The sequence below is a fragment of the Martes martes genome, assembly GCF_963455335.1.
Source record: "Martes martes genome assembly, chromosome: 4".
NCBI classification, from domain to species: domain Eukaryota; kingdom Metazoa; phylum Chordata; class Mammalia; order Carnivora; family Mustelidae; genus Martes; species Martes martes.
The window spans coordinates 56,452,237-56,466,721 of record NC_137891.1 but is presented as its reverse complement, the minus strand read 5'-3'; the positions used below and the strand labels follow the sequence as shown (position 1 = coordinate 56,466,721).

The 14,485-nt window shown below is 37.9% G+C and overlaps 1 protein-coding gene across 2 annotated transcripts in view; it reads left to right on the top strand.

The window, feature by feature from the left end:
• The window catches only part of ZFHX4 (zinc finger homeobox 4), a gene marked incomplete at its 5' end in the record, with an annotated part of 157,172 nt that overhangs the window by 118,603 nt on the left and 24,084 nt on the right, over window positions 1–14,485 (top strand). For both annotated transcript variants that reach the window (XM_080801518.1, XM_080801517.1), the window contains 2 exons: window positions 6,509–6,577; window positions 12,466–12,582. In XM_080801518.1, coding sequence (XP_080657644.1) covers window positions 6,509–6,577; window positions 12,466–12,582 — 186 coding nt within the window. The remainder of the gene's footprint in view (window positions 1–6,508; window positions 6,578–12,465; window positions 12,583–14,485) is intronic.

Below are 14,485 nucleotides of genomic sequence, written 5' to 3'. Positions count from 1 at the left end.
CCACCTAGCAAAGCCAACACAATATGCTAAGGAATGAAAACAGTTTCAGACAATATGGAGATTATGATGAATCCTATAAGGACTTAGGTACAGATGACTGGGTAACTGACAGATGTGAGCACAATGTTTTCCCTAAGTTACAACAATAGAATTTTGATCTCTTAATTGAAAACAATCAGAAATGAAACAGAATCTTATGCAGAGAAATGTATTAGAAATTAATAAATTTAAGAAAGAAGCAGTAAGAGCACTTTCAAGTAAGACACATTAAGAAGTTGTATGAGTAATTTATTGAGACTAATTGATCTCAGGAACTTATTAAATTCTTTTGAGGTCCCATTACACTGAGGTCATAGATGATTCAAGAAGCAGAAAGAAGTGATCACACTTTCCTGGCCTAGAGGTCCCAGGAGATACTACTCCCTTACTATATAAAAATAACTTCTGGGTAAAACCAGACAGGGCAGGACAAAGGAGCTTTACTTTTCCAGAAAATAAAAAAATTACAAATCCAGCCCCGTTCAGATAATTGACACTGGAGCATCCAATGCACTTCAATCTGTTACTGCCTAGAAGAAATAATTTGAGAGAAAGCACTGCAGGTCAACAAAGATGATGTTGCTTAGTTACTCAAAACCATTTGGTAGCATGCTGAGTTGCTCAGCTTTTTAGAAGAGCACTCTTTGTATCCAGGTAGGAAAAAGATGGAGACCACTTGAAACCATTTTTAATTGCAACCTTGTTTCATCTGAAAACAGGCTTCACTTTTGCAGTTGCACAAGCAAGTTCAGAGGTCTTTATTAAAATGTAAACTAGCAAGATAATAAAAGATGTTGAACTTGATTTGTTCTTCTAGATATTGATCTTGTTGAGATGAATTTGCTTTAAAGGAGTTTGAACTGTTTTTTGTTTTGTTTTGTTTTGTTTTGTTTTGTTCTTAGGAGGTAGGGAATTCAGGTTTTAGACATCCTGGCCCAGAAGTCCCGGGGGCTGCCTGGAGGCAGCAGTGTTCAGGGGAGAGTATGACTAAGTCCAGATCCTACTTTTGCTACTCTCTGGCCTTGGGCAAAAAAATTACTTAAAATTTCTGAGCTTTAATATCTCAATTTTTTCAAAAAAGCAATGTTTTTTCCTGTACAGATATACTGCAAGGATTGAGTAAGAAAATTGATGTTATGTGCTTAGCACCTAACAGGTTTCCAACCAAATATTCACTTATTATTTTAAAATCAGAGTGCTGTAAATAACTTATCTTATATATCAGAGTCCCTGAAATATCCTAGAACAATGAATCACGCAGCTGCAGTAAAGGTAGGAGGGGCTTCGAAAGAGAAATGAGAAGAAGGTAGGGTTTTTGAAATGTGGATGATCTTTTAGAATTTTTGTCTTTTCCAGGAATTGGACTCATTTTTTTTTTTTTAAATGGATGCAAGGAGAGGAGAACTCAAACTGTTTCCTAGGACTACAGAAAATGTTTTTCTTTCGCTTTATTACTTTAGACTAGTTGGCTTAATATTTATTCTGTTTAGTGGTATATATTTCATTTTATGTGCTATACATTGCGAAAATCATGGTATACTTTATTACTTAATGCATTAGCAAATCACTGGGAGGAAATGAGATGTGAAAATTTTGTAGGCAGATACTGTCTTAGTATTATACTTGGCAGTGTTTTAAAAATTTACTGAACTTGTACCAAATGCTTCCCAAATTTTGCTGATAAGAATGGAGAAAGCTCATGACTGTGTGATCATGAAATGCAGATTAGGTTAGACTTATTCCCAGATGACAACAAACATTCTTAAACTTAGAATTCTCTGCTTAGGTATCTAGACTGTTTCAAAAAATTTAAATTTCAGATCTTTCCCTGATCATTAGATTTGTATTGGTTATAGCTTTTAAAAAAAATATTATTCTTATTAGCAGGAAAAAAAAAAAGATTTGACAGATGAGACCGTGATCATTTTTAAATGAAGATGAAATGCCTAAATGTTATCAGTTTACTTACCGGAATAATTATTCATATAAGGGAGGGGGAAGGCAAAAAGGAGTAATGAAATGGACAGGCTTATGAGTTGGGGAGGCAAGTGTGAGGAAAGGAGACAGAGGCTTGAGAACCTTCTGTCTCATAACTAAAGGGAACAGGAAACCTAAAAATTTAGGTTTTTAGACATTGTCTTTGGAGATATAACCATTTGGGTTGGGCCAGGGGAATGGGTATTTACCAGAATTCAGGCCAAATGAGAAAAATGAACACAAGACATAATTGCAGAAACAAAAGGAAAGCTACTTTTAGGATTTTAAAAATATGGCTTAGTGTATCATTGTGGTTAAAATACCTATCTCTGAAATAAAAATGCATGGGTTCAAATCATGGCTCACCACTTGCTAGGTATGTTCCAATGCATATAAAGGGCATCAGTTAGTACCAGGTACAGAGTAAATACTCTGTGAACTGTTGTTGTTGATGATGGTGATTGTGATGATCGATACACTATTCCACAGAAAATGGGACCGATTACTCCCACATTGTGTTAATAAAAATAGAGTAATTTGGTACCATTTTCAAATGTGTGATCATCACCAAATTGACAGAATAGAGCTGAATACTGGATAAATTGTCAGTGGTATTATTTTTAAATAGTATTAAATAAGAAAGGTCAGGTGCTAGAGAACACAAATTAGTAATCTAATTAAATCACAGCAAAGAGACAGATTGTGTTAACAGCAGTCAGATTTGTTATTATAGAGCAATTATTAAAGTAAAATATTGAAAGATGCTATGTATCATTACTAGGTTTTAAACATTTCATTTACACAGGCAGAAAAGTATAGATTAATCAGTTCATTTGTTAAGTTAAAAGCTCCTTTATTAAAATATTTATATCATTTGTATAAAGAGAGCAGCATTGTTGAGGACATAAAAATATTCTGTGGCTCTCTGAACTACATTCCTTTATAAAATTATTTGCACAAGTCCTTCTCAATGGAACAGTTTCCAAGTACCACGTATCCTAATTTGTGAGATTAAATAACAGTTTCTGGTTTTGACATTAGCACATTTCCTTAAATCACTCTTAAATAAAATGATTTCAGTGTGGCACCGAACTATTATTTAGTTGCATCATATATTCAAGGAATGTAATGTTTTGTGAAATACCACAATTTGTACAAGACTAGTGATAGTTGCTTTCTTTTGCTCCTCACCCCTCCCCCCCATCCTCCTCACCTTGGTTTTGGGACTTCACTAAGATAGGAAACCCTTTATAGGCTCCTTGATACTGTGGCTCTACTGCTGGACACATCCAGACATTCACAGCCTTTATACCAGGCTGAACTGGGTTCCCTCCAGGCTCTGTCACTTTCAAACTTGAGAACCTGGGGCAAGTGACCTTAACCTCTTTAAACTCCAGTCTCCTGATTTGTGAAATGAGGATTAATGTTTGCTCCATGACTTTACCATAAGGATTACATGACTGTTTTTCAAGATTTATATATTTATTTTAGAGAGCATGCAGGGGGGAGAGGGGCATAGGGAGAGGGAGAAGTAGAGAAGCAGACTCCTCCTAAGGGAGGAGCCTGTCAAGGGCTCGATCCCAGGACCCTGACCTGAGCCGAAATCAAGAGTCAGGCATTTAATCAACTGAGCCACCCAGGCCCCCCTTACATGACTATTTTACATGGATAGATCATCAGAGAACTGGCAGAAACACAAACTCAGTAAGTTGTCACTTTTAAATTTTTATTTCCATGAATCATAAAAGAGTAGTAATCATTTGGTCAAATTTACTTAGATACTCCTGATATCTGTTTGAATGAGTATCTGATACATTGAAATGTGTGTTTGTGTGTATATGTTTGGAATGATAAGGATTCTTTGATAAATTATATTTTTTTCTAGAGAAGAGTGAAATAAATGGTTTCATACACTCTCACACACATTTATATAGGTAATCTGCTTCGGTGGTTCAATTTGACATTTTTCAACTTTATGGTGGTTGAAAGTGATAAGCATTCAGTAGAAACCATACTTCGATTTTTGAATTTTGATCTTTTCCCGGGCTAACCATATATGGTAAGATTCTCTTTCATCACTTTCCACTGGACAGTGGAAGCAAGCCCCAGCTCCCAATCAGCCAGGCACTCACAAAGGAAAACGACCAGTAGACTTGCAACCATCCTGTGTCCACCCAACCATCCTGTTTTTCACTTTCAGTACAGTATGCAGTAACATAGGCCTTGTGTTGGATGATTTTTGCCCATCTGCAGGCTGATATAAGTGTTCTGAGCACATTTAAGATAGGTTCGGCTAAGCTGTGATGTTCAGTAGGTTATGTGTATTAAAAGCATTTTCAACTTGAGGTATTTTCAACTTACGATGCATTCATAGGGACTTAACCCCATCGTAAGTAGAGGAAGATCTGTATATGTCACAGAATTAGTATCTGTGCTTGGTATAATTGAAAGGGCTTTGAATTTAGAGGCTTGAGGCTCTGGGAAGCTTTTATAAAATTCTCATCTTGAGATTCATCTGCTTTAGCATAGAGGGCGTAGATTCGTGTTTGAATAGAGCGTCCTGGTGACTTTGCTATGCCTCACTTTGTCCTTAGTTGAGAATCTGTGAAGGTGAAAGTTCTCAAGGAACTCACAATTTATTGGGGAAATATGCGTGAACCATATAAAAAGGTATCATAATACACTTAGGATATATATATTGATAATGTTATCAATATATATATATAAATATATAGCTCATAATATTATATATATGTTATGTATAACATATATATAAATAAATAGCTTATAACATGTTTATATGCTAATTGTTATGGGAACACAGAGGAGGCAGCTCTTGCTTCAGGCTTTGAAGGAAGAATAAGAGTTTAACAAGAGACAGACAAAAAGACATTCACAAAGTAAAAGGAACAATGCTGGTCAAGGCATAAAGATCCAAGAGGTTGCCAAGAGGAAGAAAGGTTTCCTGAATGACATATTGGATGGATATCAATACTGTGATCAATTTGGAAGTTATTTGGATTTATAAGTAAGAATTAAGGATGAATTCTTTCTTTCAAGACTAATTCAAGTTTTGTTTATTAAAAACAAAACAAAACAAAACAAATAACCCTGATGTTTTTTGTTGTTGTTGGAGTAAAGACACTGAGGGTTTATTATGATTCTTTTTAAATAGATTACCACCAGAGGCCAGAGGTGTTGTACATTGCAGGAAAAACAATCAGTAAATGCAATAATAGTGCCTTGGTGTGCACTTCTATTTTCAAGGTTAATTATTTGTTTAATCAAAGCCTTAGAATCAACTAGAGATGCTGGTGCCCAGAAATATTAGATAAACACGGGTCTCCGTGTGTAAGCATTGTGTGATGATCTTTTCAACCTCTCACTACAATCCAGCCTTTTCTCACTTTGAAGACTAGATCACATTGCACATTTATTTGTATTTTTTCTCTTATAATTGTTGATTATGTATACAGTTATATCTGCATATCACCGAAGAGGGAATTGAAGCTTAGAAAGTTTAAATTTTGTACCTAAGTTCCCTTACCTAGAAACGGACGGAGCTATGAGTGGTGCTTAGGCAATTCCGTCTTCTGGATAAAAAGGTCTTGTGGTTTTATGAGAGATTAGTCTGGTGAAACAAGGAATTCAGGGCAGGACGATTTTTGTGGGGGCCACTGAAATTGTCAGTAAAGAGAAGATGACAGAGAAATAGAGAAACACACATGACAAGAGACATTCCCATAGAATCAACAGCATGGGATGACTCAATGTGGAGAAAGATTAGGAGATGTTGAGGGTGATCTCTGAGGTCCAGTCATTTTCTTATAAATTCCCACACAACAGAGAACACAAAGGAAGAATGGAGGTAGATAAAAATAATGATTTGTGTATGGAGTTGAGTTTAGCAAACCAAGACATTGTTGGCACTTCTGCTCTGGAGCTCAACCAAAAGATGAGAATAAAGATGTGAACTTATTGACAACCTGGACATATTCTCCAGGTTTCCTCCGGTCCTTGGGTTTGTTTTTGTTTGTTTGTTTTTGTTTTGTTTGTTTTTTCCCTTGGTCTCTCAGATCAGCTATCAGATATTGAAGTTTTTTTGTTGTTGTTTCTTTCTTTCTTTTTTGCTCTCCTGACAGAGAAGCAGACATGTGCTCATGATTTTTGCAATGTGCCATTGTCATTATAACACATACTCCTATCATGCAGGCCTGGCCAAATATCCAAGACATAAAAACCAATGAGTCTTCCTGCTTCCATGTTTTGTCTGTATTGTTGTATTTGTTGTGTGCTGCCGATCGAGAATGTGATCTAAGCTTAGACTCATTTTGGTAACCTCAGTTCCCTGGGATGTACAGAGTGTTGGGGTCTCACCTGGGCTCCACCTGGTGCTTGTTTTCTTCGAAAGTCAGATTTGGGGTTGTGATACTGTGACTGCAGAGCTGGACATGCTGTGCTCATTACCTTTTCACTCTAATGTCCTCTGCAGAAACTGCCTCTTTGGGAGCCAGGACCTGTGAGGATGACCTTACAGAGCAACAATTGAGAGCAACCTCAGGTAACTGGTCTACTCCTTCTCAACATCTTGTTTGTCCTAAGTGAATTACATTTGTTACTCCCATCATTTATGTAATGAATGTATCTCTGGAACTTCTCTAATTAGATCTGATCGGATCTCTTACACAAATAAGTTAAAAGCAAAATTAAATAAAAAATGACATATATAATATATAGGTAATATATATGTACTATATTTGGATGCGTACATACTATATTTGGATACATATATAAAGTAACATCTTAAAGAGCCAGCAACTCCTGTAGGATAATTTCTCACATCTGCATTTACACACTATGAGGTTTCACCTACCTGGTCAGTTTGTTACAAAGTAGAAGATAAAAAACCAGATATTATTTTTCCCCCAAATCAAACAACCTAGATGGTGGAGTTATTTTGGGGTAATTAATGAGTTGATTGGACTTTGTACCCCCATGTCAACACATTTACTAGTCCCTGTGCTCCGTGTGTTTGTGTGTGTATTAAAAAAAAAATGGCAGCAATGCTCTCTGAGCTGCATTGTATTCAGATAATTTAAGAGGATATTTACCCATGTTTCCACAACTCACATTTATTCCTGGCACTATCCCAATTTTCAGATTTCTACAATTGGAATAATAATAATATGATATATAGGACCAAAAAAAAAAAACATTATAAAAAGTCCTTTGCATTCATAATGGGGAACTGAAATACATTTTGCAAATGAAAAGATTCCTCCAGTATAAAGTCAGAACTTCTCTCTTTAAAAATTCTTTAAAGTTAAGTTCACCTTCACTTATGCGTTCTCATGAGTACTTTTTCATTTAAATGTTGTTTTCCCCTAGAAGACTGGAGAGCATGTTTAACGAGTTCACGTTAATAGCGTAAACCAGTTCTCTTCCCTCACCTACAGCCCAATCAGAGGATTTTATTACTATCAGTTTGGAGGTAATGGGCCAAATGTCTAGACTATGACAAAAATGCCAAACAAAAAAGAAAACCTCCCCTACCAGTGCATTTATTTATTGCTTTGTGAACAAGGGTACCATGATCTACACCTTCACTAGGTCTCTGAGAAACTTTATGTTGAGATATTCTCATGCTTTCTGGATATTTTCACAGAAGTTTTCTGTAGGGAAGTCCAATATAACAGATTCCAAATGTAACTTCTCATTTTTACAAGACTGTTTCTTCTCCTCCTCCATCTTAACTGATGTCATCCTGTTATAAATGTAGTATTCCCAAGTAAGAAAACTAGGAACCCTTAATTTTACTCAAAATATTAGAGCCAGGGACTGTCGGGCATCAGTCATGAGTAAGACAGATGACTTCTCTCCTTTTTTTCAACAATAGTTCTATACAAATAAAGAAGTTCTATCCAGATTGCAGTGAACAAAATGGAGGAAGCAAAAGAGAGAATGGTTACAGCAGAGCTCCTCAAAGTGTGGCTGCCCTATAAGCAGCATCAGCACAACCTGGGAATTGTAAGAACTCACGTTCCTGGTCCCCGTCCTCCATTTACAGAATCAGAAACCATGAGGATGGGGCCTGGCAATCTGTAGTCAACAAGCCCTCCAGGTGATGTGAGTCCTACTAAAGTCTGAGAATCCCACAGGTGTTGAACATCCTTAGAGGCAGTGGTCAGAGAAGTTCTCTGAGGAAATGACAGGTCAGCTGAGTCCTAACTAATGAGAAGGAGCCAATTACATGAATCTGGGGAATGCCTTTCGGGGAGAGGTGGTCCTAAGAAGTTAGTGATGTTCCAGCAAGACAAAGAAGGTTAATATCTCTGGAGAGAGGTTAGTGAATGAGTAGGTGAAGAGGATAAGGTGTAGTCAGAAAGGCAGACAAAAGCCTGGTAATTTCAACCAGTGCAAGAAGTTGATATATGATTCTAAGTGAAGTAGGAAGCACTGGTGTGGGAAACAAGGACCGGGTGTCTTGAAGGTATTCTTGCCAGGTACAGAAGACAGCGCTTTTTCTTTGTAAGTGATGGGTATCACTCAAAGGTTTTAAGGGGAAAGTCAGATGTAAGTAGATCAGATGGAGGATCAATTTGAATGGAGTGGGTCTGTACAGAGAGACAGTGGAGGAGGTCAGGAAAGAATTCTTACAAGCCAGGTGTCTAGAGTAGAGGCTCAATATCTAAAATTAACACTAATACAGAAAATGTTTAAGTTATTATTCTCTGTTTCTTCTTTACATGATTACTCCATGGGCTTAAAAAGTATGCAGTGTTTTCCTTAGACAGCTCAGAAGGTTCCCAAACACAATTGTAAAATAAAGCAATGGGAACCAAGCACAGTTGGCTGGTGCTTAGATCAGAGGGCTGTTACTGAAGTAGATTTGCTTAGAAATTGTATAATTTTATAGAAGAAATTAATAGTCATTTTCCAATTATTTTTTATTATTCCAGTGGAAGTATTCTAAACTACTCACTCAAAAACCTCTTTTAAATATAGATTATGTGTATGTGCCATGCAACTTATAAGATCCTTATGTTAGGTGTGATAAAAATGCTAGGGGAAGTTTTTGTAACACACCTGTATAATATGAGAATACAGTAGCATTTTGTCTTCTTCCTAGCATTTTGAAACATTTAAAAATAAAAATGTATTATCATTTATTTGAAAATTGGGAAGTCTTACAGGACCCTAATGCACATTTTAAGCTTAAGTATATTCAGGCCATAATGTTTAGCATATGAATAAATACTATAGTTTTTATATCTCATAGAGCAAAGCATAATTAAAAATACATATATTATGAATACAACAGTATTATGAAATGTGACTGTTGTACATATGAGTGAAGAATCCTATTGATGAAAATGAAAACTGCTTTAGCATCTTTATTTTGGAATTTTATGTAACTTAGTGTCTTTATTTTGCAGTTTTGTAGGGTGGAATTTTATGGAATTTTCCTTTGTTTTAAGGCATTCCTTTAATACATATTACATAGTAATACCTTAATAATATATATATATATTTTTTGATAAAGCACCTTACATTTTATGGCATTTTACAGTTGAGGAAATGTGGTTTTGAAAATTAGAATGTAGACACCCCTTCCTTTAACCCCAAATGCAACCTACGGTTTTCCTGGAAAGCTGTTTCTCCTCAATACTCTCGACTCTAAAGTCTCTTTATAAAATGAATGTCAAATTTCTTTTAAAAGCTCTCTTTAAGAATGAAAGTGAGCTTTTTTTTTTCCTGCCTTGTATGAAACTTTATGGTGTATATAAGTTACCCTTTGATTATTTTTTGCATGATTAAAAATTTGCAAAGTTCTATGGCTCCAAAGAGCCTACCTGTAATAAACAGCTTACGCCTTCCAAACCACAAAACAGGCCTGAATTGCTTGAGCATTAGAGCTAATTGCCTGCCTACTTCAAAGGAAGAACCAGAAAAGAGAGAGGGGGAAAAAGTCACAGGAACAGAGGCAGTGCGGGCAAATCCACCTCTAGAGGTTATGAGTTGTGGCTTGGAAGAGCCAGGCAAAGTTATGGCCTCAGAACTGCTGTTTGCGATTAAGTTGATGGGGAGAGTCTACGCCACAATCTTTCCCTGCTGCTGACACAGAGTCTTTGTTCACATTCAGATTTCTCAAACTGTTGCCAGGGTCAGGCTGAGGTCAGACACCGCAGTGATGTATAGAAGAACATGTCTGGGAATTTCTCTCACACTTAAAACGCATACTGGAAAATGAGGAAGACCTGCAAAAAGAGTCTGACGAGACCCAGATTATACTGTAGTTTTGTCTTTTAGTACCTTCATAATTTTTGTTTTCTTCTCCTGACGCACTATGTTTTATTAATGTGAGTTGCGATAGCCCTTACAATTTTATGTCCCCTCAAGATAAGGACACTCAGTAGCACTCTGACACTTCATTTTCCAGCCCTGGGGGAAAGGGCCAGTAAATCTACTCAAAGAACTCTTGCATCCCGTCCCCAGGATGAGTTGAAAAGTAATTGCCATGGGCTGTCGTAGGTAGAAGGCTTGACACTGGATGTCACGTCACATGTGTGGACTTGGCAGGGAAACAGCCCAATCCAGTCGTGGCCTCAGCCTTCCAGGCCCCCAGACCAAGCCGGCCACGGTCCCCACCCAGGCTGGCTCCTGCCAGGACTAGGGAGCCTGTGTTTGATCAGTAATTATCACTGACGGGGTGAAGGCAGGCTAGAGCCTTAAGAAGTGTTGATTCTCTCCTCTTAAAGTAAAAATTTCACAGGTATTTGCCTGAAAGGGAAGCTTCCCCCAAAGCCCTCAGATGACTGACCCCCTCCACCACGGACCTCGGCTCTGCCTTTGTGCAGTGGCAAAGTGCAAATATGGAATAAATGGATTTGTATGGTGCCTTTGAAGACTCACAGTTGAAACAAACTCTTATTTCAAATAATGTTCTTGTTTCCCCCATTGAGCCCAGAACTGCCCCCTTCCGTTGTTTCCTGCTCACACAGTTGCAGAGCGGGGCTGGCAAGCGAGGCACTAAATAGCAATTTTTTTTTTTTTTTTTTTTTTTGTGCTCAGCTGCTACATATGACAGTGGATATTTCATTCTGCTGTCAGAATGTTATTAATAAAACATGGGGTGTGGAGAGGGCCACGATTTCCCCTTTCAATCACTATAGCATTTGCAATGAAAATTTTATGCAGTGTGTAATTTTCAGTTAATGCTTGACACTTAAAATGTCCGTAGCAGCGTTTTGTATGGTTATTGAAGGGTTAATTGTATCATGTTCTCTGCATAAAAGCTCTGCTTATCAAAAGCAAATAGAAGAGTGTATGCAAATGTGTGTCGATGACCTTTTGCCTTTCCAGGGTTAATTTATATGGTCATTAAAGATTTTATGAAATTGAGCAGCCTGGTGCTTCAAATCCCATTTTACCTTCTTCTCCTAATTTATGTAATTCCTACCTGAACAGGGGAATATGATTTTTATTTTTTGTGCTGCAATGAAAACAGCATGCCATGCTGTGGGGAGTTGCGAGTCTGGTTATCTGGCATTACTCAGATTGCTAAAAATTCATTAAAATGTGACATCAGCACAGTGAGAGACAAATGATCGCAGGATGAAAGAGAACAGTGGGCCTTTCACGGATTAGTGCTACACAGACCCAGCATAGAGGCTAACTGCATAAACAGATTAATCCACCAGCAGCGGCATGGCTAAGATTTACAGAATAATTAAATAGGGTTGAGTTACTATGAGGATTTCCATGTAATCTAGCTGGTGTGAACCCGTGAATGAGGTGTGGGGTGATGGGGTTGTCCTAGGAGAAGTATACCTTCTTATGTTGTCCTGTGCCCTGTACGGCTCCCCCTGCAGAACACACACACACACACACACACACACACACACACACACACATGCACACCCCAATGTAACTGAAGTTTTGAGATCCTACTCAGACAAATACCAAAAAAAATGCCCCTGGGGTCTGGGGACTGAAGGCAGGAGTAGCACCTGTCTTGTATTTAACCCGTCGAGTTCACATTATTTCGCCAAGAATTTTTTCCAAGAGTTTGGTTTGCTCCGTCATCTGTCCAAGTCTGTGGAACAGTAGGTCCATGTAGCTTAGAAGTTTCTACTAGTAAAATGACAGAATCACCTGACACCTCTTCTTAAACCTTTTCTAGCTTCACCTGTCCTGAAAATGATTTCTTTTCTCTTCATTTAGGGCAGGCACATTTTTTCAATGGATGTAAAAGAAGTTACTGTAGATGACGATTTGCGTTGGTACGGTCTTCTAATAGAGACCTGCGAATAAATTTATGTTCTTTCTTCAGAGTAGAAGGTCTGCAGATGATTCCTAAACAGCACGGTTTTTAAACGGCCACGTTTGTTTTAGTGGGCATCCTTCTGGGGTTTTCGAGCCTACTGACCGGTCTCCTTTCCTTAACAGAAGAACAAAGTGAGGAGGCAGAAGGAGCTGCTAAGCCAGCAGCAGTAGCCGAGGAGGAGGAGAAAGACACAAGTGAGAGAGACAATAGCGAAGGCAAAAACTCGAATAAAGATTCTGGTAAGACGCTAGCACCCTTCACCTTTCCTTCCTCCACCCCGTGCCTTGCAATCAGCCCTTCCGTCACCCCCACCAAAGCTTATTAAAAGCTTTTATTCGTGTTAAACTGCCTGAACATTCCCACTACTATTCATTGCATGTGCATTTTGCATGTGATTTCTATCAGTAGCCTCCCATTGACCTATTTTTAATCATAACCATCTGACAGAATAGATGTGGATAAGTTGAAGAATATTACAGGACGACCAGCGAGATTATTTTTTAATCAAATCAGTTTGTGTGCTTGTAATTTTTTAAGCGCCTTTCATTAATCTTAGCGATACTTGTGAGTCCTCTGATGGCATATTAATTTTTCATAAGCACAGGATTAGATATCACTTGAATTTTTTCATTCAGTCACATGCACCCCCCCAAACCACGTAACCCTAAAAATAAATGTTATTTTTCCTTGCCTTTTTACAACTTACACTCAGGAATTTGCTCTTTTTAAGGGCATCTATTTGAGGCATTTCAAACAAAATCCAGTGGAAAAGTTTACAGATGATTCAGCCTAAGAAAGAGGAAATATCATTGAAAAGGGATTAGGTGCTGGGTAATTTTGATCTTCTAGAATAGACAAATCCCAGTAATGAAAGCTACTGTCTTTGAAAACAAACCTTCGTGTCATGACATTTACTTGTGCACAAACAAACCCTAGGCCAGCATCTGGTGTGGATACCTAAGGCTTTTTCTGTGTTTGATTTGGCAAATATATGACTTCATCCATGCTTTGTATGTATGAGATGGAAATCTATGGTCGCAATGAATATTACATTGGCTACTTTTTGCTGCACGCTATACCTAGTTTTATTATGTTGGACTCATTGAAGCAGAAGAAGTGCTGAAACGGGTTCAAGCCTATTAGTTTCAGGTGCTCATCTATCTTTTCCTTGAATTCCAGTGACAGCTGCATAGAAAGAAGCTTGTTTTCACTATGAAGACATTGGGTTGTGCAAAAGTATCATTTTTACGTGCAAGTTTGTTTAAACCTGAATTATCCCATATTTGTCATTCGGTCTTTGCATATGTAGTGCTGCATTCCCTTCAAAAATTATTTGAAGGGCCTCTCTGCTCCCTGGCCCGCATCACTCAATGCTACGTTTCTCTCAGGAGTCCAGTGAGAAGGCGCCACTAAAATTTACGTCTAGGATATAGTGGCTAACATAGGATCCTCATTGGGTTTAAACAAAGAGGACCTAAGGTTGGTATGGAACCTAAAGCTATGTAAAAAAGACGCCATGGCTGTACATTAGTAAACTGGCTCCTGAGGCTACTACAAGGGACTTAAAATACCTAGTGAGCAGTTAAGGTCAAGGGTAGTGCTATCTAAACCTCATTTGAAAATAATTGGGAATCGCAAGGTGATCGGTTTATTCATTCTCTTGGATGGACCTCATCAAGCCTAGCTGCTTGACTACTTCATGGAGGGCAGGCTTCCGTCTGCATTCATTGGTGTCCTTCTCACAGTCGTACCAAAAGACATTGCAAAGCACGTCCCTCTCATTCTTTAAAGGAACATGTAAAACACCCCGGTAGCACATTAAAGTTAATTAAATAAACGCTTATGTAATACTTTAGGTATATGACATTACGCTTGGTTTTAAATATCTCATGTCTTCCAAAGAATGCATTCTGGGAATCTCTTGAAAATGGATCCAATCTTACCATTGAGGAAGAAGTCTTATTTGGAACATAGCACAACGCAAGGACTGCATCTCCACAAGCACGGTTTACCACTGTGTATAAATAATGGGCTCCATCACTCCCTAATGGCCTGATGAGTTATGTGCTTTCTTGGGTGCCTAATTGTACCATCTAGGCAGGACTTGAGCTTCTGAGAGAATACAGAGCATTGTGTAATGTT